This window comes from Desmodus rotundus, chromosome 10, assembly GCF_022682495.2.
Source record: "Desmodus rotundus isolate HL8 chromosome 10, HLdesRot8A.1, whole genome shotgun sequence".
Classification (NCBI taxonomy): Eukaryota; Metazoa; Chordata; class Mammalia; order Chiroptera; family Phyllostomidae; genus Desmodus; species Desmodus rotundus.
The window spans coordinates 46,940,618-46,965,253 of NC_071396.1; the positions used below are offsets into that span (position 1 = coordinate 46,940,618).

The following is a 24,636-nucleotide window of genomic DNA, read 5'->3' on the forward strand; positions in this document are numbered from 1 at the left end:
GAGGGAAACGTGAATGCCCAGGGCTTGGCACCTGCATTGGGAATGTGGAGGTCTCCTATTACAGCTGCGCTTTAAGCTGCTGATTATACTAGGTAGCCGTCGTCTTTTTTTTAAATTGCAGTTACTTAAAAATACTTTTTCTCAATGACAGTTCACATTCAACATTATTTTGTATTAGTTTCAGGCGGTGGTAATTTCCCCAACTACTATACATCGCTCCGATCTACCCTGTGTTTCAGGGCACAACTCTCTTCAAATAAACATCTTGGGAGGAATTACTGAAGGAGCTCAAGTCAATTTCCTTTTATTACTACAGGGAATACCTATTATTGACGAGACAGTAATGAGTACATTGGGTCAACGTAAGTCCATCAGCATATAACATTAAAATGATAAAAACGGGAAAGGAGCTTGGAATAAAACTATATGCAAATATGCCCAAAGTACTGATTTATTCAATTCACTGAAATATTCTCTTCAGATTAAAGGAAATTCACACAAAATAATCTATTCTCTTAGAAGCCACACAAAACGTAGTGACTTAAAACAATACACTTTTAATCTCTTTCTGGGGGCCAGGCATTTGGGGAGAGCTCCAGCTGGGCGTCTCTGGCTCTGGCCTCGCAGGCAGCAGTGTGCCAGCGGTTGCTGAAGCTGGAACAGAGTGAGGCTGGGGCCTGCTGGTGATGGTGGGCATCCCTCCTCATGCCACGTCGGGCTGCTGTGTGCCAGGTGGTTGGAAATTCCTCCGAGCACGGCCACCTCTGCACAGTCCGACTGCTTTGTGACTCAGGGCTCCCGCACGAATCTTCGAGCAAAAGGATAAAGCTATGCAGTGTGGCCTTGGAAGTCATACAGATCACTCCATAAACTGCTACAGCTGTTGGTCACCTGGGAATCACAGGCCCCTCCAGATCCAAGGGGAGGGGGATTCGAGTCTGCCTGTTGATGGGGGGCGGCAAACGTACTTGTAGAGCAGCAGGTGGGATGGGGCATACTGTTGCCGCGATCTTTGGAAAATACACCTTGCCACAGTGATCAAAATGAAAGTGAATACTAGTCTGTGGACGTGAGAGGGAGGAAGAGAGAAAAAGAAGAGGGGTCCTTGTGACTCACCACATTAAAATAACCTAGGCAAACGTACTGAGAGGGACAAAAAACACCAGGAGTGCAAGTGTGGGGCTGTGTCTGACAGTCCCAACCGGTGTCAGCCTCTTGGATGGACAGTCCCAGGCCCTATGGTGTCGGTGCACAGAACTCATTTCAGCCAAAGGAAACGGATGTCAACTGTCACCCATCTCCCCCGCCCCTCCCACCGAAAAACCCTGCACGAAAATAAAATCAGTTTCCAGACCAGCTTGAAGGCAATTTTCTCCCCAAAAATAAGTGCACGTGCCACCTGGTGGTGAGACCGTCAAATGTGCATTCTCTCCTGTTGACTGCACTTGCTGAGAAGTCCGTGGACAACGACCCCAGCGTCTGTAAGTGTGCCTCTCCACAGAGCCAACAGGCACAGGCAGGGAAAGGACGCGGTACGGAGGAAGGAGTAGCGACTGCAGGGCATCCATGTTGGAGTGTCCAGATGAGTCGAATCGGTCTCCTTTTCATCGATCCTAAGTCCCCTTAATTCTCTGTCCTATTGATTTTTTGTGCACCTTCAGATTGGGCACAGAGGAGGAACAGGGAGAGAGTAAGTTAAAGAAGGGAATATTTGTTCTTACACTGTTGGGGGTGAGAGAGGGAGGTAGCGAAAGGATGGCTGTACTGATCAACTCTAGAACGGTGGACTCTCACCGTGTTGTCCATTGTCTGAGATACTCCTGGACCCGCCTGAGAGTTTATTAAAGCCAAAGCATGCAGCCTGTCTGTCTATCTATCTATCAATCCATCCATCTATGTTTCATCCTCACCCAAGGACATGCTCACTGATTTTAGAGAGAGAGGGAAAGAAGCATCGATGTCAGAGAGAAACATCAGTTGGTTGCCTCTTGTACATGCTCCGATTGGGGACCAAACCCACAACCCAGGCATGCGCCCTGACTGAGAATTGAACATACCACCTTTCAGCTTATGGGATGATGCTCCAACTGACCAAGCCACAGTGGCTACGGCCGTGACAACCTACTTAGAATATAAGAATCATCCACGGGGGCAGATTGACGTTGCAGCTTTCTGGTCCAACCATCTGGGATGGGCACAAGGGGACTGTGGTTACTCTACTAGAATCATATCATCCAGCTAGTAACAGCTACCACTTCGAGGTGCTTATTGTGCATGAGTTACTGCACTGATCATGTTACATCTCATATAATCCATATAATTCTATAATTTTATCCCCATTTTACAGATGAAGGAACTGAACTTTGAGAAAAGTTACGGACCTGAACGACCATATACTGTTATAAATGTTGGAGCCAGAATTCACCACATGGCCAAAAAGCCCAGGTTCTTCTTCTTTTTAAAAGATTTTATTTATTTTTTTAGAGAGAGGGGGAGGGAGGGAGAAAGGGAGAGCAACATCATTGTGTGGTTGCTTCTCACGTGCCCCCACCTGGTGACCTGGCCCACCACCCAGGCATGTGCCCTGACTGGGAATTGAACCAGTGACCCTTTGGTTCTCAGGTCTGCACTCAATATACTGAGTTATACCAGCCAGGGCAACCCAGGTGCTTCTTAATGTTGTTATATTTACTAATGCTTTGATGTAAAGATCTTTGAAATCTATTTGTTTTTTCAACCTCTTAAAGCAAGTTTGAAAGCCGCACTCTTCACATCGATTTAAAAGTTGCCTTCCTCTTTTTTAGGAGGCCCTCCCCTCTCACTGCTGACAAGGAGGGTCATCCTTTTTATTCCCCCTCTGTGACTTTGCTCTGGAATGCACAGCCCTGTTCCCTGGTCGCACACCTCTCCTCCCCACCCATGTTTTCTCCATTCTAGGCCCTGTCCTAGTTTTATGCTCCAGGTGGCTTCATTTCCTCCAGGACCCACATACTAAACCTGAAATGCTCAGGGAAAGGCCAGCACGGCGGCCCTACAAACTCAGAGACTGCAAGTAACCACATAGGATGGTCTGAACATAAAAATTACTAACTAAAAGTGGACCATGGCCAGTAGTCACATGCTAGGCCTGTGGCTTCCTTGACAAAGGTCAGCCTTTACCGTAAGTGAAGAAGAGCCCTCAGGGCTCACCCACCGCGCCAGAGCAGGAGACCACGGAGCCCCTCACGTTATCTTGTTTTCTGCACACCATCTCAGTGTGGTATCACTTGTTCACTAAAAGTATGTGACTCTCCTTTTCGCTCTTGATCCAATCTCACATTTCTTGGCTTGGCTTTCTCCTGGCTCCCTAATCTACCACCAATGACTTTCATGTAACTCAACTTATCTTTTCTCCTTTTATTTTAATGTGTAAAAACCCCGGAATTTATTTGTTTAAAAATGTATATTTATTCTTACATGTTTAAAATTCAGTGACTTCAAAGTACTCTCCATTTGATTCAATATACCTATTGAGATTTTTTTCCCACTGGTCAAAACAGCTTTTGAACTCATTGAATTTGATGCCTTTTAGTGCTTCTGCCATTTTTTTGTTTCACCTCTTCCACATCGGCAAAAAACGTTTCCCTTCTAGGACTTTTTTCATCTGGGGAAACAAAAAAAGTTGCCAGAGGCAAGATCAAGTGAATAGGGGGAATTGGGCACGGGGGTTGTGCCTTTTTTTGGTCAAAAACTGCTGAACACTCAGCATGGTGTGGCCAGGTGCTCTTGTAAATCACCCATCATGAAATGGGCCAATGTGCTGAGGCTTCAAAAAAGATTCACTGAAGCCAAAGGCAGCCTCTCACAACAACGCCATCTGGTACACTGACACAGATGGGTTCCCAGATCACTCGCCTAGTGGGGGAAGCCAGCACTACAAGGGGTTCCACCCCCACAAGACAATTCCAGTTTTCAGGTGTCCACCCCCTCCTAAGCTGCAAAACTGCCGTTCTCCAGAGCATTTTCTTAATCTGTTGAGAATTTGCTTCCTGGCAATTGTTGTCAATTTAGCTCAAATAAACTCATAAAAATTCTCTATAGGTTTAGACATTTCTTACATCCACAAAAGCAATTAAAACCTCCTGTCCTGAGTAGACAGGTAGGGTTAAGACCTCCAGACAGAGCAAATAAAATTAGGGGGCATTCAGTTACACTTGAATTTCATTATGTCTCTTATAGTAAAAACCTATTCGTTATTCCTGTGAAATCCAAACTTAACGGGACGTCCTGTACTCTACCCAGCAACCCTAGGTAGGGCAGTGCCAGTAGAGCAGGGGCTGGGATGGTTTGCAGTGGAAGGAGGTGGCCTCGGCCTTCCTGGCCCAACAATAAAGCACCCAGCAGGTGCAGTGTGTGCTGCCAGCAGCCAGGCCCCACCTAGCCCCTGAGGAAAGAGGCAACGGGTCTTTGCTGGAACCACTCCCAGGAGCTGGGGGTCAGAAAAGTTCGAGATGACTTGAAATGTCCGGTGCTTGGCTGCTAAAGAGCCCTGAGGCCATTGCGCAGGCCACAAGCCAGAAGCCGGCGGCCCGACATCAAGATGGCGTCCGAAGCGGCTGCCAGGTTCCAAGATGGTGTTGCGGGGCCGCGCACCCTGCTGTCCTGCCCCGCCTCCCTCCCTCTGGGAGCGCGCCTCGCGTCGCTGTGCAGGTTGCCCTTAGGTCTGGGTGGTGGTCCCCGCTGCCGCTCCGCACCATGGGGCTCCTGGGCTGGTGGTTGGCACTGCTGTGTGTGCTGGGGCCTCTCGCCCGCGGCCAGGAGGGTGAGTGAGGGTTGGGGCAGTGGTTCGGGGGGCGGCAGGCAGGTGGACGTTCGCAAAATGACTGGGCCAAGTGGGGGACTGGCCGGCCGACGGCCTTTTACCTGAGCGAAGGCCCGCAATGGGCGCCTCGCCTCTCTTAGGAGCTCTTCTCCCTGCGTTGTCCCGACCTCGCTCCTCCGGTGGTCCCCGCTCGTGGTCCGCAGTGGGAGCAACGGCGCGGCGGGGAGCCCGGGCTGTGACCCGGCCCCTCTCAGGCCCCCCGCGGCCGACGGCTGGCGGTCGGGAGTGACCGTGTAGTAGCGTTTCCCGAAGCGCCGTGTTTTTCCGGGGTGCGCTTTGTTATTACGATAATGATCATAACGACTAGCTGGCGTCGGTGCCGCCCTTACTGCGAGCCTGGCGCCGTGCAGGCGCTTTCCATCCTTGCCCGACGCAGTGCTCCCACCGACCGCAGGGGCCAGGCTTCGCTCAGTCCCCGTTTTACGGAAGCAGAGGGCGCCCTCGGGGAGGCCGGGTCCTCGGCCTGCGTTTGCGCTGCGGGAGCGTGGCCCAGCCTGTCTCTCGATGCGCAGAGCCCCGCGGTACTTGGCACCCAGCTCGGCCACCTTCTTAAGAGGGCCGCGCTTGCCCTGGCCGGCGCCGCTCAGTGAGTTGGGTGTCGTCCTGCGTCCCGAGGGCTTGAGGGCTCGATTCTTTATTTTTTAAATTTTTTTAAAGTATACTTTGCTGGTTACGATATGACAGTTTCCCCAAGTTTTCCTCCTTTATCCCCCCTCCCCCCTGCACCCCCCAACTCTCCAGCATCGCCCCCGCCTCCAGGGTTCGATTCTTGATCGGGGCATGCGCCTGCGTTGCGGGTTCGGTCCCAGTTGGGTGCCTGCGAGAGGCAACCCATGGGTGGTCCTCACTTATACGTTTCTCTCCCTCTCTTCCCCTCTCTCTAAAATCAATGAGCATATACTCGGGTAAGGATTCAAAAATAAATAAATAAGGCCACTCTCGCTCAGGTTCCACCCCGCCCCCACCCCGGGACAACCTGCTGCTAGCCGGGGCTTGCTGTCAGGGCCCTCAGGTGGGGGTGGGGCAGCCACCCTGGAGGCCTGGCTGGTTCCAGCAGTGGAGGCCTTCCTCTCGTCGCCTCTTCACCCCACTCCTTGGGGGCCTATTCAAGGCCCTGCTCTCTGGTGTCGCTCGTCATTCCTAACGGAATGGGCACGTCTTTCCTTTGCCTGGGTGTCCTGGTGGAGGCAGGGCAGCTGGCTTGCTAAGCAGGGAGAGAAGGTTGGGGAATAGTAACATGATTACCATTAATGAAAGCACTCACTACGCGGCAGCTGCTGTGTTAATGCTTTACAAACATCATCGAATTGAATCTCTATTAAAAAATATTTTTATTTATTGATTTTAAAGAGAGGAAGGGAGAAGAAGAGAAACATCAATTTGTTGTTCCACTTATTATGCATTCGTTGGTTGTTTCTTGTATGTGCCCTGACCCGGGATCGAACCTGCAACCTTGGCTATTGGCAGGATGCTCTAATCAACTGAGCTACCTGGTTAGGGCCTCATATTTAATTTAATCTTTAAATGCTTATGAGGTAGATGTTGTTACCATCACTGTTTTATAGATGAGTCAGCTGAGACTCAGCATCAGTAAAACGTTTGCCAACCTGAAACAGCCGGAGTTGAGGGGCCACAGTTCAAGCCCGGGCCTGTGTGATTTCACAGTGAAACCTCTGTACTGCTCTTCTGTCACTGCACTTAACCCCCCGCCCCAGGGAGGGGACAGCATGTGCTGGTAGCTTCTGTTTGCCTCCCAGATCATTCTCAAGCCTTCTCCATCCTGCTGTGTCCTTGCTGTTGCAATCTTCTGTGACGGTTTCTGCCTCTGGCCTCAGACGACCTGTGAGTGGTAACTGGCTTGCCGTCGGCTGTGCCTGGCGCTGGAGTTCCTTACCGTTGGCTTTTTCCCTATGCGCAGTACGTGCTGGTGGTCCCTTCATTAAGCTTTCCTCCAGTTGCCCAAGTCGAATGTGCTTTCTGTGTCTTGGCTGATTCAGGGGAGTGACTGAGTGTTGCATTCACTGGGTCTGCGTGGTCATCAGGGCCATATTCGTGTAGACCTGAGGATAACACCAGCCGTGGTGGCGGGGGTGGTCACTGGTCACCAAGGCTGGGCCAGGGATGGGGTGAGGACCTAGGAACCTTCACCAGCTGCATTTTTCTCAGGGTGGCTGAAAACCTTAACTTTTTAAATTTTATTTTTCAATTAGAGTTTACATTTGGTTGTTTTGTATTAGTTTCAGGTGTACAGCGGAGTGGCGAGACCGTCATACACTTTACCAAGTGTCCCCTGGTGTTTCAGGCGCCCACCTGGCACCATACATAGTTACTACAGTATGATTGACTCCATTTCCTGTGCTGTGCTCTCCATCCCTGGGACCGTTTTGTGACGACCAACGTGTAGGTCCCAATCCCTTCACCTTTTCCACCCAGCCCCCCACCCGAGTCCAGACACCACTGGCAGATTAGCAACTGGAGGTGGCAGTGCCCTCCAGGTGTCAAGGGACGGGAGGTTACTCCCGGCTTCAGTACATCCAGGCCTGTCCTCACTGGACAGCCAACTAGCAGTTCTTACTGAGTGTCCTTCAGGTGCCACACACTGTGCTGGGCACTGAGGGTATGATGCTGAGCCAGACGGAGAAACAGGCCCTGTCCTCCCGTCTGATGGGGAAGGCGGGCGTTAAATGACTACAAATAATTAAGTCAGTTACAAGAGTGGAAAATGCTTCAGGGGGAGTTCGGGGGCATTCCTGGATGTTGTAATGGGAGACCCCTCTGGTCCGAGGGCAAGAAAATGCGAAGTTCACCTCATGTGGTGAAGTTCAGGGTGAGATCTAAAGGGTGAGTTGGATTAGCCCGAAGAGGGGGCAGAGGGCTTTCCTGGCGGAGAAACTGCCCTCAGGACAGCTCTGAGGAAGGAGGAGGAGAGCAGGAACGTCAGGGGCCAGAAGTGCGTGGTGGCACCAGCCCAGGGTGTGGGCAGAGGCCGCATCACGAGGGGCCTGGTATCCAGGCCCCAGAGTGCAGACTCCTGCACTGGTCGGGCGGGCGGTGGAACAGGCTTCAGCAGAGGAGTGACAGGTTAGATGGATCTCCAACTTTCAGTTCCACGTGGGCCGCTGTGAGGAGCGCGTCTGGAGGGGGAGATAGAGGGCCAGCCACCACGGAGACAATTAGGTGGCTGTAGCATTGTCTGGGTGAGGGAGGCTGGGCCGAGGGGCGTGAGTGGGGATGGGAGAGGCAGGCGCATCCAGAAGAGGGATTAATACAACTTAGTTATGGTGCCCTTCCATCTCTTTGAATTGTAAATACGCGTCATATCATCGTCATCCTCACTATCATCACTGCAGCCATTATTGGAGTCCTACTATGCGCCAGGGACCGTGCACATCTTTTCTCATTTAATCTGCACAGTATCCCTGTGAAGTTCTGCATTCCAGTGGTATTTTTGGTGCTCCCACCTGTGGCTTCCCTGCCACAGAAGCCACTGTGGAAAAAACAAACCAAAACAAACCCCTGCTGCTGGTAGAGAGCCCTCTGGGAAAAGCCGCCCAGCGTGAAGCAGCTGGCCTAGGCTCGGGCTCCCTGGCAGAGTTGACGTGGTGCCCCCTCTGGTTCTCCAAGCACTTTCCTTGCTGCCAGTAATGCAGTACTTTTCACTTTACGGATAGATCAAGCTGTACCCAGCTAGTTTAGGGTAGGAAGCGATCTCTTTTGAAAGTGCGTTACCATGGGAGGGTTTGGTGGTTCTTGAACGGTAGGTCATTTCTGTCATAGTGTGGAGCAATTCAATAGTTTCTTCCTAACACCTAAATTAAAACGATGGTACCCAAGGCCATATGAATTTTTTTTCCTGGTCTGTACTGTCTACTTAAATATCTTCACAGGAAGGGAAAACTACACTCCTGAACTTAAAATACCAGCTCTCTGCATCACTCAAGACTCCCTCGTGGTTTTCCCTGGGGGGCATCTATCCGTTTTCCCCCTGAGGCTGATCAGAGAGAACCAGATTCTAATTTGTACCCTGATTTTTTCCCCCTGAGGTTCTCCTAGGGTACTGGCATTCTCTGTTTACTTATGGGCCCTAGAATGTCCATTAGGTTCAGAGAAGAGCAGATCTCTGAAGAGCTGGGGCATCTGGGAGGAGGGCTGGCTCTCCAGCCCGTCACCTTTTGTTCTCCAGCCGTCAGGCCTCTCTGGCTTCCTTTCCTGCTCAGTCTCATGGAGGATGCAGCAGACACGCTTGCTTGCTTGCTTTTCTGATTATTCAGGCAGCACATGCTCATCAGCAAAGGCTGCAGAAAGGCCTCCAGTGTGGAGCCCACTCCCACCAAGTTTGCAGAGCCCCTGCGCTGGCACCCAGCCCTTTCTCCAGGTCATAGTGACAGAGATGCTTGACACTCTTCTGTCAAAGCCTCTCCGTGTTGCCCACGCCCTGTACTCACCATGTCTAACCTATGTTGTCACCTCTCCCTCCTGACAAGCTCTCCCATCAGCTCTATACATCCTTAAGCTTCTCCTATGTCTTAAAAAACAAAACAGAAACCTCCCTCAGCCCCCTGCCTGCCTGTAACAAGCACCCTGTTTTTCTTCTCCCCCTTCATTGCTGGACTTTCAGAAAGAATTACATGTATTTGTCCATGTAGTTACTATTTCTGCTGCTCCTCATCCTTTTGTGTGGAACCGTATTTCCATCTGTTAGCATTTTTCTCTGTTTGAAGGAGTTCCTTTAAACTTCTCATCATGAGGTCTGCTGGTGATGAATTCTTTCATCTTCTCTATGTGTGAAAAAATATTTATTTGCCTTTGTCTTTTGAAAGGTATTTTTGCTGGGTATAGAATTCTAGGCTTGTAGTTTTTTTCCTTCTGGTACTTTATTTTTTTTCCAGTACTTTATACTTATTATTCTTTCAAATACTTTTTCTGTCCCTCCCCCCACCCCCACTTTTTACTCTCTTTCAGATACTCCGATTATCTGTACATTAGACCACTTGACATTGTCACACAGCTCACTGATGCTCTTAATTCTTTTTTTGGACCCTTTTTCCCATTGCCTGTGTCATTTGGATTGGGTCTGTTGCTGTTCGCTACCCTTTTCTTCCGTAATGTTGCATCTGCGGTTAATCCCATCCAGTGCCGTTTACATTTGAGACACTGTAGTTGTCATCACTAGAAGTACAGTTTGTTTTTTTCTTTAATCTTACGTCTCTATATCTACTTAACTTTTTGAATTCTTGTTATACAGTTAAAATTATGGCTTTAATATCTTGGTCTAATAAATTTTTTATTTTAAAGATTATATGTATTTATTTTTAGAGACAGAGGAAGGGAGGGAGAGAGAGAGAGGGAAAGAAGCATTGATGTGAGAGAGAAACATCAATCAGTTGTGCCCCTTGCACGCACCTGACCAGGGACCAAACCTGCAACCCAGGAATGTGCCCTGACCAGGAACTGAACTGGCGACCTTTTGCTTTGTGGAATGACACCCAACCAACTGAGCCATATTTGTCAGGGTCCTTGTCTAATCTGATATCGGTACGAGTTCTGGGTCACTTTCAATTGGTTAATTATTCTTGTCATTTTGGGTCATTTTCCTGCTTCTTTGTATACCTGAAAATCATTGATTGGGTGGTAGAGATGAGTTTCACCTTGATGGGTATTTTAGTATTCCTATAAATGTTCTTGAGTCTTGTTCTGCAGTACAGTTAAGGCCAACCTCTGAAAGTTAAACTGCTAAAACAATTCGACCTGCGCTTTTAAAGTTCGTTAGATGGGAGCAGAGCTGTACTTAATCCAAGGTTAAGTGTGCTTCGCTACTGAGGCAAGTCCTTTTGTGGACTCCACCCAGCGCCCTGTGAAATAAGAGATTTTTCAGTCTGGCTGCTGGGTACAGGTACTGTTTCCAGCCCTGTGTGAATGTGGGGCACTGTTGTCTCCAATCCTTTTGGGTGGCTCCTCCCCCTGGCTTTGGATAGTTTAGTCACGTGCACGCGCTGACCAGCACACTCGAGGGGCCTCTGCATGTCTCTGGAGTCCATGCATGCTCTGCAGCTCTTCCGTCCTCAGTGTTCTCTCCTGCAGACTCCAGCTTCCGTGGTCTCTGACCCTCAGCTGCATTTCCTCAACTCAGTGAGTGCACTGGGCTCTGCGTACGTCCCCTCCCCCACGCCGCAGTGGGAACCCCCTGAGGCAGTAGGCTGTTTCAGTTGTAGGGCTCTCCTTGTTTGCGTGACTGTTTTGTGGGATCACTGTCCTTTCTGCCTGGTGACTAGTCTTCTGAAACTGTTGTTTCACACATTTGACTGTTTTTTGGGTCACTGTAGGAGGGAGGGTAAATCTGGTCCCTGTTACTCCATCAGAGCCAGAGCAGGATGTTTTTGAATTGCTGAATGAGCCTGCCAGTCTCCATGGGCGTGTTCTTTTAGACCCTGTGCGAATGTGCATACCTTAGGGAGCTCCCGCCCCTACCCAACTCTGAAGCTAGCTGGTCATTCATAATCCTGCGACGTGCTGGTGGCTTGGCAGAGCTCATTACCCAGCCGGTGGTTCCCCAGCCCCATGGCGAGCCTGCCTGAGTACAGCTGGGTTCGTTGGTTTCCTCTAGTCAGTGTCACTGTTGTTGCGTTAATGAGGGTTGGAGGGCAGGAGTCTTTGTGACAGAGGTGGGTGGAGGTTGCTAAATGGACATACAGGCCTGCCCGGGACTCTTCCCTTGTCTGAGCATTTTGCCTAGGCCCTGGCTAGTGGCTCCGAAGTGGGAGGAGAGTTTTCCTTTTCTCCCTGCTGCTGCTCCTGCAGCGTTGGGCGGCCCTGCACCTGGCTCCGCTGCTTGCTAGCTCTGTGTCGTTGGGCACTATGCTGCACCTGTCTGTGCCATGCGTGGTCATCTGTTAAGTGGGGGTGGTGACCCTTGTCCTGTCCATTTCACAGAACTGTTACAATGTGTGCAACAGTGCTTTGCCATAATAAAGCCTTCTGTAGAGCCATCATTATTTTCTTGGATATTCTCATCAAACGAAATGTTAAAATGTTTGTATTATATTTTCACAATTGGATGTCTGCACTGAAATGCTTTCGTTTATAACTCACATGGCAAGCAGCGGGTTTTGCTTGAAGCTATGTATTTGTCCACTTATTTATTTATTTTTGACTTAAGATTATTTAAAAAATTGATTAAAATTTATTTATTTTTAATATATTTTATTGATTATGCTATTACAGTTGTCCCATTTCCCCCGCTTTATTCCTCTCCACCCTACACACCCCCTCCCACCTCCATTCCCCCCCTTTAGTTCATGTCCATGGTTCGTACATATAAGTTCTCTGGCTTCTCCATTTCCTACACTATTCTTACCCTCCCCCTGTCTATTTTCTACCTACCATTTATGCTACTTATTCTCTGTACCTTTTCCCCCCTCTCTCCCTCCCACTCCCCTGCTGATAACCCTCCATGTGATCTCCATTTCTGTGGTTCTGTTCCTGTTCTACTTGTCTGCTTAGGTTTTTTTTTGGTTTTTTTTTTTTAGGTTTGGTTGTTAATAGCTGTGAGTTTGTTGTCATTTTACTGTTTATATTTTTGATAGTCTTTTTCTTAGATAATTCCCTTTAACATTTCATATAATAAGGGCTTGGTGATGATGAACTCCTTTAACTTGACCTTATCTGGGAAGCACTTTATCTGCCCTTCCATCCTAAATGATAGCTTTGCTGGATGGAGTCATCTTGGTTGTAGGTCCTTGCCTTTCATGACTTGGAATACTTCTTTCCAGCCCCTTCTTGCCTGCAAGGTCTCTTTTGAGAAATCAGCTGACAGTCTTATGGGAACTCCTTTGTAGGTAACTGTCTCCTTTTCTCTTGCGGCTTCTAAGATTCTCTCCTTATCTTTAATTTTGGGTAATGTAATTATGATGTGCCTTGGTGTGTGCTTCCTTGGGTCCAACTTCTTTGGGACTCTCTGAGTTTCCTGGACTTCATGGAAGTCTATTTCCTTTGCCAGATTGGGGAAGTTCTCCATTATTCTTTCAGATAAGTTTTCAATTTCTTGCTCTTCCTCTTTTCCTTCTGGCACCCCTATGATTCGGATGTTGTAACGTTTAAAGATGTCCTGGAGGTTTCTAAGCGGCTCCTCATTTTTTTTGTTTTCTTGTTTCTTCATTTTGTTCTGGTTGAATGTTTCTTCCTTCTGGTCCAAACCGTTGTTTTGAGTCCTGGTTTCCTTCCCGTCACTGTTGGTTCCCTGTAGATTTTTCTTTAATTCACATAATGCAACCTTCATTGCTGGCTGGGTCTTTTTTTATGCTGTTGAAGTACCTACCCAGTGAGTTCCTGGAGCATCCTGATTACCAGTGTTTTGAACTGTGCATCTGCTAGGTTGGCTATCTCTTTGCTGCTTAGTTGTATTTTTTCTGGAGCTTTGATCTGTTCTTTCATTTGGGCCATTTTTTTTTGTCTCACCACACCTTACTTGGTAAGGGGCGGAGCCTGAGGTGTTCACCAGGGCGGGCATCCCACGTGGCTGTGTTGTGATGCTGTATGTGGGGGAGTGGTCTAAAGGGGAACAGTGCCAGTTGCTCCACTGTCTGCCAGCTTTCAATCACTTCCTCCGCTACCGACAAGCAAATTGGGCTCTTCTGGTGCCGATTCCTGAGTAGGTGGGTTTGTGTACATTCTAGGATCCTGTGAGTCTCTCCAATGAACTCTCCTGTGAGGCTGGGAGTTTCCCCTGCTGCTGCCTTAACCCCCACAGGTGTTTTCAGTCAGAGGTTTGAGGCTTTTTTTCCCTGCACTGGAACCTTGGGTTGTAGGGTCTGTCTGGCTCCCCAGTTGTTCCTCCTGGTTTATCTGCACGTGAATGTGGGACCACCCAGGCTGCCAGCCACCGCCTTGCCAGGAGTCCTCTCCACCTGCTGCCCGTCTCTGCCCCTCCTGCCAGTCTGGATGAATGTTTCTTCTTTATCTCCTTGGTTGTCGGACTTCCATACAGTTCGATTTTCTGTCAGTTCTGGTTGTTTTTTGTTTTTAAATTTGTTGTTGTCCTTCTTTTGGTTGTGTGAGGAGGCACAGTGTGTCTACCTGTGCCTCCATCTTGGCTGGAAGTCCAAAATTTTATTTATTTTTAGAGAGAGGGGAAAGGAGGGAGAGAGAGAGGGAGAGAAACATGTGCGAGGGAAACATTCATCGGTTGCCTCTCACACACCCTTAACTGGGGACCTGGCCAGAGAGGAGGGTTGGGGGGGGTGGAGAGAGAATATCTGCAGCCTTGGTGTATCGGGATGATGCTCTAACCAACTGAGCTACCTGGCCAGGGCTTGTCCACTTATTTACTTGGCATTCAGTAATCTAGTACCTCCTTGAGACCTTCAGGGCCTGGAGAATGGTGGGGGGCCCTATGATAGTTTAAGGGGAAGGATAGCTTTTTTCTCTGTAGGGAAAATGTCATATTTGAGGAGAACTGTAAATCTCTTGGGTTTATGTATTCGGAAGCCGAATATGACTGTGAACATGCTGGCACGTTTTGGTTGCAGAGGAAAGTGGTCACTTATGGTCAGAGGAGCAGCCGGTCCCCCACCTCCATGTGGGGGCTGTGTACAGGAGTGAAGAGGAGCCTTCGCATGGCCTGATGGGCCCAGACACGTCAGCAGAGGAGGCTGGGGCCGTGCTGGGGCTGGACGCGGAAGGCGACCGCGTGGTGATGCTGTCTGTGGCTCCTGGGGAAGCTGAGGGCACACTGAGCTCCGAGCCCCGCGATGGCACCTGCAGGGCCGGAGGGAAGGAGGACTCGCGGTGCAGCCTCCGGGAGCGCCTCTTTTCTCTGGATGGCGCTGGGGCCAACTTCCCGGATAGGGAGGAGGAGGATTACACGGAGCCAGAGGCAGCGGAAGCCGACCCGGCCCCCACCGAGGACTCCAATCACACTGACAGCCAGAAATCTCCCAAGGTCAACTGTGAGGAGAGAAACGTCACCGGGATAGAAAATTTCACCCTGAAAATTTTAAATATGTCACAGGTAAGAAAAATGACTTCGTGCTTTTCTCCGTTTCAGCACTTTGACTTCATGATTCAGGTTCTTGATCAGCTCTCACGGGGGGTCATGTTGACCACGTTGTAAGTAGTGCAGTGTTCAGTGGCTGAATCAGTGAGAGTGGACGTGGCTCTCTGATCTCTGTAGGGGAAGGAGAGGAAGTAACTAGTGTCCGTTACGCTTTTTGGGGTGGTCTCACCACTAAGCCCCACGACAGAATTCCAGTGGACATCAGAATCGTAACAGAAGCCACTTAAAAAATCTGAATTGTAAAAAGAAGTCTGAATTACTGAAATTGTAATTTAGCGTTGTTTAGACTGGTAATGCACCTGGGAAGTACGTAACATTGAAGAAAAGTTTATTTTCTCCAGAGTGTGAGTCTAGTGTTTATTCTTTAGTGACTGATGAGACAGTTGTCCCAACCAAGCAGCTAGTTGGATAAGTGGTGATCCCTAGGAGAATGCTCAGGAGAGGGCAATAGTTGTCTGTTGGTAGTCACGTCAGGTAGCAGCGTGAACTCACAGTCCGAGCTCTGAAAGCTGTGAGGGCGCGTGAGGGGTGTTGGGCACACGTAGCTCCTCTAAGTGCAGGGTCAGGCCTGGCCTCACACCCTGCCTCTCACACCCTGCCTCAGGGCCTGGTCAGCACCGTGCCGAGCTCTGTGGGACTTGTCTCACAGGTGTCACACACAGGACCAGGAGTGACGTGACCAGGAGGGACTGAGCAGTCTGCTGGTGGTGGATGGAAGATGTTTTATTTATATTTTTAGAGAGAAGGGGGAGGAGGGAAACTTCAATATGTAAGAGAAACATTAATCAGTTGGTTCTTGCGTGCCCCAAACTGGGGGCCTGGCCTACAATCCACACCCTGACTGGGAATCGAACCAGCGACCTATTGGTTCACATGTTCACAGGCCAGCACGCAATCCACTGAGCCACACCAGGCCTGGGTAGGGATGGTGCACTTTTGACTCGAACTGACCTTTGGCCAAATACATTGATCCAACTGCTTAGTACAGACTTGGATGTACTGAGATGATCGTTTGGGCCTGAGACCACAGTGCCTTAATAATGCCATCAGATTGTGTGAAACGCAGAATTCAAGGCTGGGACGGTGGCCTGTACCCTGCGAGTACCTAGTATTTGAATGGATAGATTATGAAAAATACTAAAATGGCTCTACAGTAATATTAAGAGAGCTTAGAGGAAAGTTTTGTAACTTGTCATTTGATAGTACTTTTCTGTTGATTGATGTGGATGCATAGGGTTCAAAATACAGAAGGCTTTGAGGGGTACACTACAGTCCCCCCCCCACCTCTGCTCCCACCTCCTTTCCCCAGAGGCAGCGGTGTTTCCTGTTTCCTGCGGGTCAGTCCAGAGGAGGTACATTTACTGCTGACGTTGACACTTGTTTCTTTTGCCGCAGGACCTTATGGATTTTCTAAACCCCAACGGCAGTGGCTGCGCGCTAGTCCTGTTCTACACCCCTTGGTGCCGATTTTCTGCCACTTTGGCTCCTCATTTTAACTCTCTGCCCCGGGCATTTCCAGCTCTTCATTTTTTGGCCCTGGACGCATCTCAGCACAGCAGGTATCTGCCCTTTGTCGTCTCTGACTCATCCTGTGGGGTGACAGGCGGCAGTTATTTGGAGGTGGTAATTAGTTCAGTGAAAAGCAGAGGAGGTGGGCGTGAGCTGTGCAGAGGAAGGCAAGGGTGAGTGAGGAGGCAGGACTGCTTCTGTGAGGTGGAGGTGGCTCTGCCTGATGCCAGGGGAGGGGCCGAGGACTTCCTAGGATCTTGGCCAGAACCAGTTAGCAGAGTCAGGTCACATGCAGGATCTTCCTTTGTGACTTTCGTCTGCAGTTCCGGTCCCCAGCCCTGACCGCCTCACTCTCGGCACCCCGCTCTGTGTTTATTCACGATTTCTTTCTCTTTCTTTTTTCCTCTTTCTCTTTCTCTTTTCTTCCTTTCCCTTACATTTATTTTTGCATGAGTATTCCTTACTAGACATTCAATAAATTAATTCAGTGAGTGAGTTTGGCCCTCTAAGGTGACATTTACCCATTCTCCATTTCTTTTATACTGTTCAGTGGACTTCTCTTTTTTAAACGCTCAGTAAGATAAGTCCCTGAGACTCTGGTGAGGCAGGACACGTCTCCCCGCAGCGCTCTGCCTGCGCCGGGGATGAAGGTGGCGCGTGGCCCTCATGCTCTCAGGCAGGCGCTCCTCCGCAGCTCGCAACAGAGCTGTGTGTGAATGAACACAGGAGGTCCGGGCAATGGTCAAGCTGGTGGTAAAAATGGAGTAAGGCTTGATTAACCTGTGCTCCAGGGATTTTTGGTGTGGGTCACTGCCAGTGTTTACCTGAGACTGTTTATGAAGAAATTGCCCAACAAATTGGTGATTCTCACAGGGGTTCAGGGAAGCAGATGTGAGCGGCCTGGCCTAGGGTAACAGATTGACGGGAAGGACAGTCAGCCCAATGCCCAGCTTTGACTGGGCCCTCCACTGTCGCCAGCCGAGCAGGGTAACTCCAGCACCTGCTCAGCACTTTTTGGTTTGGGGCCTGGTACGGTGACCCCCACTACACCCCCCATTCCCTGCAGGCTTTTATCATCTGCTGGGTTCTTCATCTCCACACATCCTTCTCAGCGGCTCGTATGGCCCCTTAATTACGGAGAATACAGGGTACTTGCTCTTACATGGATGGCGTGGGACGTGAGTTCGTCTCCCGTTAATATTTAAGTCACAGCGTGTATACGAAAGAAAAAACCCTGATTGTCCAACATTACCACTTTATAACGGGGGCAGTTGAGGCTTGGAGAGGAAAAGTAACCTGCAGGTTACACAGATTACCTGGTCCGGACCAGGACTAAGGCTGAACCCAGGGGGTTTTGACGCGGAGCGCGTACCACGCGCTGTGTTATGAAAAGGTAAACAGAGCCACGCAGGTCACGTTACTCCTCAGTCGTCCTGCCCTAGTTGTGAGCTTCCTGGTGTGTTTGTTAGATTATAGATCCCTTATTGCCAACTCATCAGACTGTTTGCCATAAGGTGGATCTTTTATGAGGGGTGGAGGTGGGCATTCTGGAGAGTTTGAAATGCCTTCTGTCAAGTAAACTGACACAGTGTGCTTTGTCCGGGAGTTAGGATTTTTTGTTCTGGAAGTTAGGAACTTACACCCCCAACCGTGACCCGTAAGGAAGGAGGTCAGAAATGGCAAGTCCAGAGTTCGAATATCAGAAACCTCCACGCAAAACAATCCTGTCTCATTTACTGCCGTCCATTCTCATGTGGTCATTGTGTGAGAAGGCCCATGGTTCATTCAGGTTTTCTGACTTTCTCTCATAGCCTTTCTACCAGGTTTGGCACTGTAGCTGTTCCTAACATCTTGTTGTTCCAAGGAGCTAAACCGATGGCTAGATTTAATCACACAGACCGAACATTGGAGACGCTGAAGATCTTCATTTTTAACCAGACAGGTATGTAGAAATAACATGCTGTACACAAAGACATTTTGTTGCTGGGGGGTGTGCTTCTGTGGGTTCCAATCTGCTGTACCCTTAAGTGAAGGGTTCAAGATTGCTGTGAGAGGCGAAACTTCTCTTGTAATGAATGGTCCTGTGCCTGTTGACTGTCTCCCAACCAGCATACCATGAGTAGGTGATTTTCATGTGATTAGACACCTTTAAAAAAATGGACAGCTTTATTCAGATAGAATTCACGTATCATACACCTGTAGATACGTTTTTAAGTCCATTTTTTATTTGAGTATAGTCTTTACACAAAAATACGCATCAGTCAGTATGAACGGGGTGATGAATTTTCACGAAGTGAACACCTCAGGTAACCAGTACTCGGATCTGGAGGGAGAACGCTACCAGCCCCCCTCGGGCACTGCCGCCCCTGCTTTCCCCCAGGGAAGCCACTGTTTTGACTCCTGACACTGCAGACTAGTGTGGCCTGGTTTTGAACTTTGTCCATGGAGACGAAGTATGGGTTGTTTGTCTGGCTAATTTCACTCCCCGTTGTACCTGTGGGGTCCACCTGCACTGTGGCATATGGCTGTGTTACGCTTTTGCTCCTGGATAGCATCCCATTTATTAGTCTACTTGCAGATGCTATTTTAATTCCTTAATATCTGCCAAATCAGGTGGCCTTATTTTCTACTCTGTGGAAGTTTGAACATTGTATATTGAAGAACTTCCCCTCATTAGGCAAGTCTGCTCCTCAGCAGCTTTACCACATCCATAGTGAGCACCCATCTTCTTCCTGAAGTATATCCCCTGGGAAGGAATACAAATTATAACATACCTTCCATATATATTACGTTGCATGTAATCGCTTACATCTAACACTACAGAACAGAGAGCCGAGTGACCTCATAGGAGAAGGCGGCTTTGTGCCAGGCGGTTAGCTATTCCAGGTCTTGCCCTTCCAATTGACACGGAGAGAGGGAGCTGTTTTGTTCGAAGTCTAGGAGAACATAGGATACAAATGAAATCATTAATCACCGACCCCAATGTTATCTGTGCTAACAATTCTTTTAGTAAATTCATTTAAAAGCATTTTAAAATAAGGACAAAAAACACACAAAAAAATTAAAAGCATTTTTGAATTTATCTTTGAATTGTAGTCTCCTGAGAGTCGCTTTACTAGTTACTTGTTGAACTTGGGTGTCTAAAGAACGAAAGGCCCTGGTCGGTAGCTCGGTGGTTAGGGCGACATCCCGCTACCCCGAGGGCGCAGGTTTGGTCCCTGGTGAGGACATGCACAAGCAGCAGCAAATGATGCCCAGATAAGTGGGCCAGCAAACCGGTGTTCCTCTCCCTCACTGTCCTCTCCCTCTAAAAATTAGTAAATAAAAATAAAAAGAGAACAGAAGACAACTCTTCGTATGAGCTCACAGAAATTCTAGTGTTTTAGTGGAGAGCAGCTGCACGGATCCCTGTTCCTTCGATGTGGCGGGGAGGGAGGCGAATTACACTCTGCACTCAGGCAAGTGAGACCCGTCCCAGACACATCAGCAGTGGCGCTTCAGACTGCACGTCATTTTGCGTACCGTGCAGAGTGCTTCAGAAAGATCCGCAGTGCGTGTGTTTTCTCTCTGATGGGAAACAATTGATTTCCCTTGCAGGTATAGAAGCCAAGAAAAATGTGGTGGTAACTCAGGCCGACCAAGTGGGCCCTCTTCCCAGCACTTTGACAAAAAACGTGGACTGGCTGCTTGTGTTTTCCTTGTTCTTTTTGATTAGTTTCATTATGTATGCTACCGTTCGAACTGAGAGCATCCGGTGGCTAATTCCAGGACAAGAGCAGGAACACGTGGAGTAGGGATGGACCGAAGGAAGTCGGAAAGAGGCATTTCAGTCCTTTGTTTCAGAGGTTAATGCTGCGATTTCACTATTTTCTCCAGTGAAGAGTTGACTTACAACTGCAGTCAAAAAATCATGCGTTCGTCGAACTGTTAAATGTGTAAAAAATTATAAACTGGTGTTTTAACTAGTATTCCAATAAACCAATGCAAAAATACACAATGGAATTCGCTATTCTTGTTTTTACTACCAGAGCATAGTCCAGTATTTTAAGGGAGTGATCCAGTTTGAAATGTGAAGATGTATTCTGGTGGAATAACGAGTAGGAGGACAATCTGCTTACTATATAAAAGGCAGAAACAGGACTTGGAGATGAGTTTCGGAAGACTCTTGATCCCTGACATGTCTAAGAAGGTGGGTCTTCTGTTCGTTTGCAGGTGCGCTCTCACACTTTTAAGCAGGAGAGCGTTGTGACGGGAAGAATAAACTAGAATTGCTAAGTGTGGCCTTACAGGTAGCAACTGACGGGAAAACAAGAGTCAAATACCCTGTCGTTGGGACCTGAACTCTGAAAGAGTCCGCAGTGGTATAGGAAGTTCTTTCTGGGTAAGGCAGACGTCAGAAGGTAAATGGTACCATAACTGAAGCTTCCTGAGCTTCGGTTCTGTGCTAATGCACTCAGTGGGCCTTAAAGCGTTAGCTAGCACTGTGCTACGTTTAGTGAGAGCCAAAAGAAATATAAGACAGTTCCTGCCCACAGGTTGATTCTAGTCTAGTTTTAAGACACATAGAAAACACGTGTAATTTATACAAACTTTTTGAACAGCTGTTTCTAACAGACCCCTTAAATTCAGGTATGACAGTTGATTACATGATGATAAATTGCTTTTATACTGATTGTTTCTAGTGTTTGAGACAGTAGTTTATAAGGCACCTACACCCTATGGAAATGGAACCTCAGATGAGTCTTCTCAGCGTCACATTGGAGGAGAGTTTAGAACTTGGTGTCACGTGGACAGCTAAGGCAGGGGCACGAGGGCTCTGGCTCAGAGCACCCCGTCACTATTTCTGCTTTCTAAAGGAGCAAACCGAGGTGCAGACAGGTTGAACGGCCTGCGAGGCTACACACACAGTAAGTTGATGAAGCTGGGACTTCAGTTTTCATATGTATCTGTATTTAAAATACAGGGAAAAAACTCCCAGTAATTCTGTGTCTCGTAATAACCAACCCTTGCATATTACCCTGTGTGTAAAGCACTATTTTGAGTGCTTTACATATCATTTCATTTGTCTGTACAACAGCCCCACAAGACTGTCACTACTATTTAATAATCTCATCTTACCGAAGAGAGAACGAGGCCCCAAATCACTTGCTCTTGGTCATGCAGGTTCCAGTGGGGGGACCCAGCCCCAGACCTAAGGTTTGCGGAGTAGTGCCCTGCCCCACCTCTGTGCCATGCCTCCCGATCATGGTGTGTATTTCCCTCTAGTCTCTTTCCTGTTTCCCATAGCTGTAGTCATATATATATAGCTATAACGTAGCATATTTTTCTTAAATGGTTAAGTATTTCATTGTTGCTAATAGTTTTCCTAACCATGGCTATATAATAGACCTTTGAGTAGTTCGGCATTGGTTACCTAACCTGTCTTGCTGGATTTATGGAATGTAGTCTCACTTCCTTGGGGGCAGATTCCCAGAGTGGGAGTTATTCTATTAGAGATGCAGGAATTTTCATGCCCTTTGATATGTAAGGGGGCCCTGCTCTATCTAGTCCAGGGCGGGAAAGACTCCCAGGATGACAACAGGTCCATGGCTTTGCTTCTAACGCTTAAACGACAGCTATGAGCGGTTCCCCCAGAGGAAACCGTGGCACATGCTGGACCTCTTGGTGGGAGGATGTTCAAGAGCAGAGAGTGGGGAAGAGCTGGTGTTAGCGAAAGCACTGGGTGGTACAAAGTTTTTTTATAGAGAGAGACAGAGCAAGACCAGCTCCAAGTGTGTGTCCCTCATGGCTAGCTGATGTCCCCCGCAGCCCACGGCCTGGTCTGTGGTGCCCCAGCAAGACCCCTCCATGTGTGTCTTTTCAAGAAATCTATGGAAACAGAAAGTAGATGAGTGGTTCCTGGGCCTGGAAGCAGAAGGAAGAAATGAGGAATGGCAGTAGGTACAAGGTTTTTTTTAGGGGGAGATGAAAATTTCTAAAATTAAGACTGTGATGGTTGTTTAACCCTATGAGTGTACTAAAGAACATTGAATTGTGTACTTCATTTTATATTTTTAGAGGTTTCATTTACTTATTTTGAGTGGGGGAAGGGAGGGGGAAAGGGAGACAAACATTCATCAGTTGCCTCTGGAATGCCCCCAACTGGGGACCTGGCCAGCAACCCAGGCATGGATCCCAACCGGAATCGAACCCGCGACCTTTGCTTTGTGGAGGACGATCAACCAGCTGAGCCATGCCAGTCATGGATGAATTGCATACTTTAAATAGAAAGGTTAAATGGTATGTGAATTGTATCTCAATAAAGCTCTTTTTTAATCAAATGGCTAATACACTAGAGCCAAGGAAAACATTGTGCCTATTTAAAAGACAGAAATAAAAAGCATACCCAAAGAAAAAAAGAAAGGAAAATCATGAGAATGATAAGGGGACTTTAAAGGGCTTCCCGGACCCAATGTCCAGTGTGGTGGTGGTGGGCTTTCCCTCACCAGCGAACAACTCTCAGACACTAGGAGGGTGTCCAAGAATTCACCTCAGTCCTGACACTCTACTAGAGATACCATCAGGTTCCACGGGTTAAGGGTTCAGTCCCAGAAGGCTGTCCCCAGCCCCCACCCTTCAGAAGCCAGTGGAAAGCCAGGCTTGTGCTTGTTGTAGTGGACTGCCTGTACATCAGAGGTTCCCACAACCCCTTCCTTGGATTTGATTAATTCTCTGGAAAGGATCACAGAACTCCGGAAAACCCGTGTACTCACTAGCAGACCAGTTCATTACAAATTATATTAAAAGACACAAATCAATAGCTATATGAAGAGATGCATACATAGGGGAGCTTGGTGGCTCCCCTCCCCAGAGGTCGGGGGTGGGACTGAAGGGTCCAACACTAATCACGTGGTCTGCTCCAGGGGCCACCAGCCCTTACCCTTAGGTGTTTTCCAAAGGTGAACTCACATTTTAACAAGACACCTTTATCACTCAACACTTAGGGAAGACCAAATGTAAATCAATACCACAGGCCTCACACCTACCAGATCATTTTTCAGTTATTTTTTTAAAGAAACTTTTTTTCATTTATTTTAGAGAGGGGAAGGGAGAGGAAGAGAAACATCAATGTGTGGTTGCCTCTCCTGTGCCCCCTACTGGGGACCTGGTCCAAAACCCAGGCTTGTGCCCTGACTGGGAATTGAACCCGTGACCCTCTGGGTTGCAGGTCAGCGTTTAGTCCACCGAGCCACACCAGCCAGGGCCCAGTTCTTACTTTAATGAGCAAGTGTGTGCAGCATTTCTCATGCTCTCAAACACTGAAGGTAAATACTGGAAGTACAACCTTTAATTCCACCCTTAGTCTCCATCCACCTAAGGCAGAGAAACTACGATATCTTAGATAAATGCCTTGAGACCGGTGGCGTTTGGTTAGGGTCTCCAGTGAGATTCCTCCCTGAGATTCATCAAGTGGGCAAAAAGTGGGTTTGGGTTGTAAGTTTTAGTTTAGGCTATTTTGAGGCCAAAAGGCTTTATTTTTTCCAAGGTCATATGAGAAATAAAACCGCCAGTAACTACTAAGTTGAACTCACATGGCCTCATCCTTAAAAATTCTTGTATTGTTATATCCACTGCAAAACGGCTTATATTATAAATTTGCTTATTAAGAAAACCCCACGTGGATATACTAAAAACCACTGAATTTCACACTTTAAAGGGTGAATTTTGTTAAATGTGAGTTACATCTCAAAAAGACAAAAGGGAAAAAAAAAGATTATTTTATCTAGCACATACAGATGAGCCAGCTTTCTCCAGGGCCTTGGCAGTTAAGGAACCACAAAGCAAGCTCAGATTCGAACCTACGTCTCCCTGACCTGAATCACGACGGTTCGCTGCCCCCTCCCCGCCCCGCGAACACCGGCAAGGTTCCCAGGCACCCACCCGCAACTCATCTCTTCCTTCCCCTGCCCCCGACATCCTCTTGCCGGCCGGACGGTTCGCCCCACCGTCCTGGAGGGAGACCAGCACCATCAGACGGTCCGCGAGTGTCAACCCTAAGCGCCGAGGAAAGCCCGGGGCCCCGCGGGCCGCTCACCTTCTCTGCACAAATAGGGCAATTCGGCACCCGGGCAAGGGAGACGCAGAAGGGCGCAGAGCGGCCTCTGAGATCGCGGGGGCCTGCGGGGGCCTGCGGGGCCGGGTCCGCTCGCTGCCCGCACAGCCGGCGTGGAAGCCC

General features: G+C 48.5%; 1 protein-coding gene and 1 long non-coding RNA gene across 2 annotated transcripts; one reads left to right on the forward strand and one right to left on the reverse strand.

The window, feature by feature from the left end:
• The first annotated feature begins 4,434 nt into the window (after positions 1–4,434).
• TXNDC15 (thioredoxin domain containing 15) lies at positions 4,435–22,778 on the forward strand. Its single transcript, XM_024575274.4, has 5 exons — positions 4,435–4,801; positions 14,386–14,867; positions 16,308–16,471; positions 18,233–18,363; positions 20,019–22,778. The coding sequence occupies exons 1-5, from the start codon at positions 4,501–4,503 to the stop codon at positions 20,213–20,215; spliced, it is 1,275 nt and encodes a 424-aa protein (XP_024431042.2). The 5' UTR covers positions 4,435–4,500; the 3' UTR covers positions 20,216–22,778.
• On the reverse strand, positions 18,361–24,620 carry LOC123478136 (uncharacterized). The gene is made up of 3 exons (XR_006653272.2): positions 24,496–24,620; positions 19,196–19,357; positions 18,361–18,567 (listed from the first exon to the last, which is right to left on the reverse strand). It is a non-coding gene; the product is annotated as an uncharacterized lncRNA (long non-coding RNA).
• Positions 24,621–24,636: the final 16 nt, after the last annotated feature.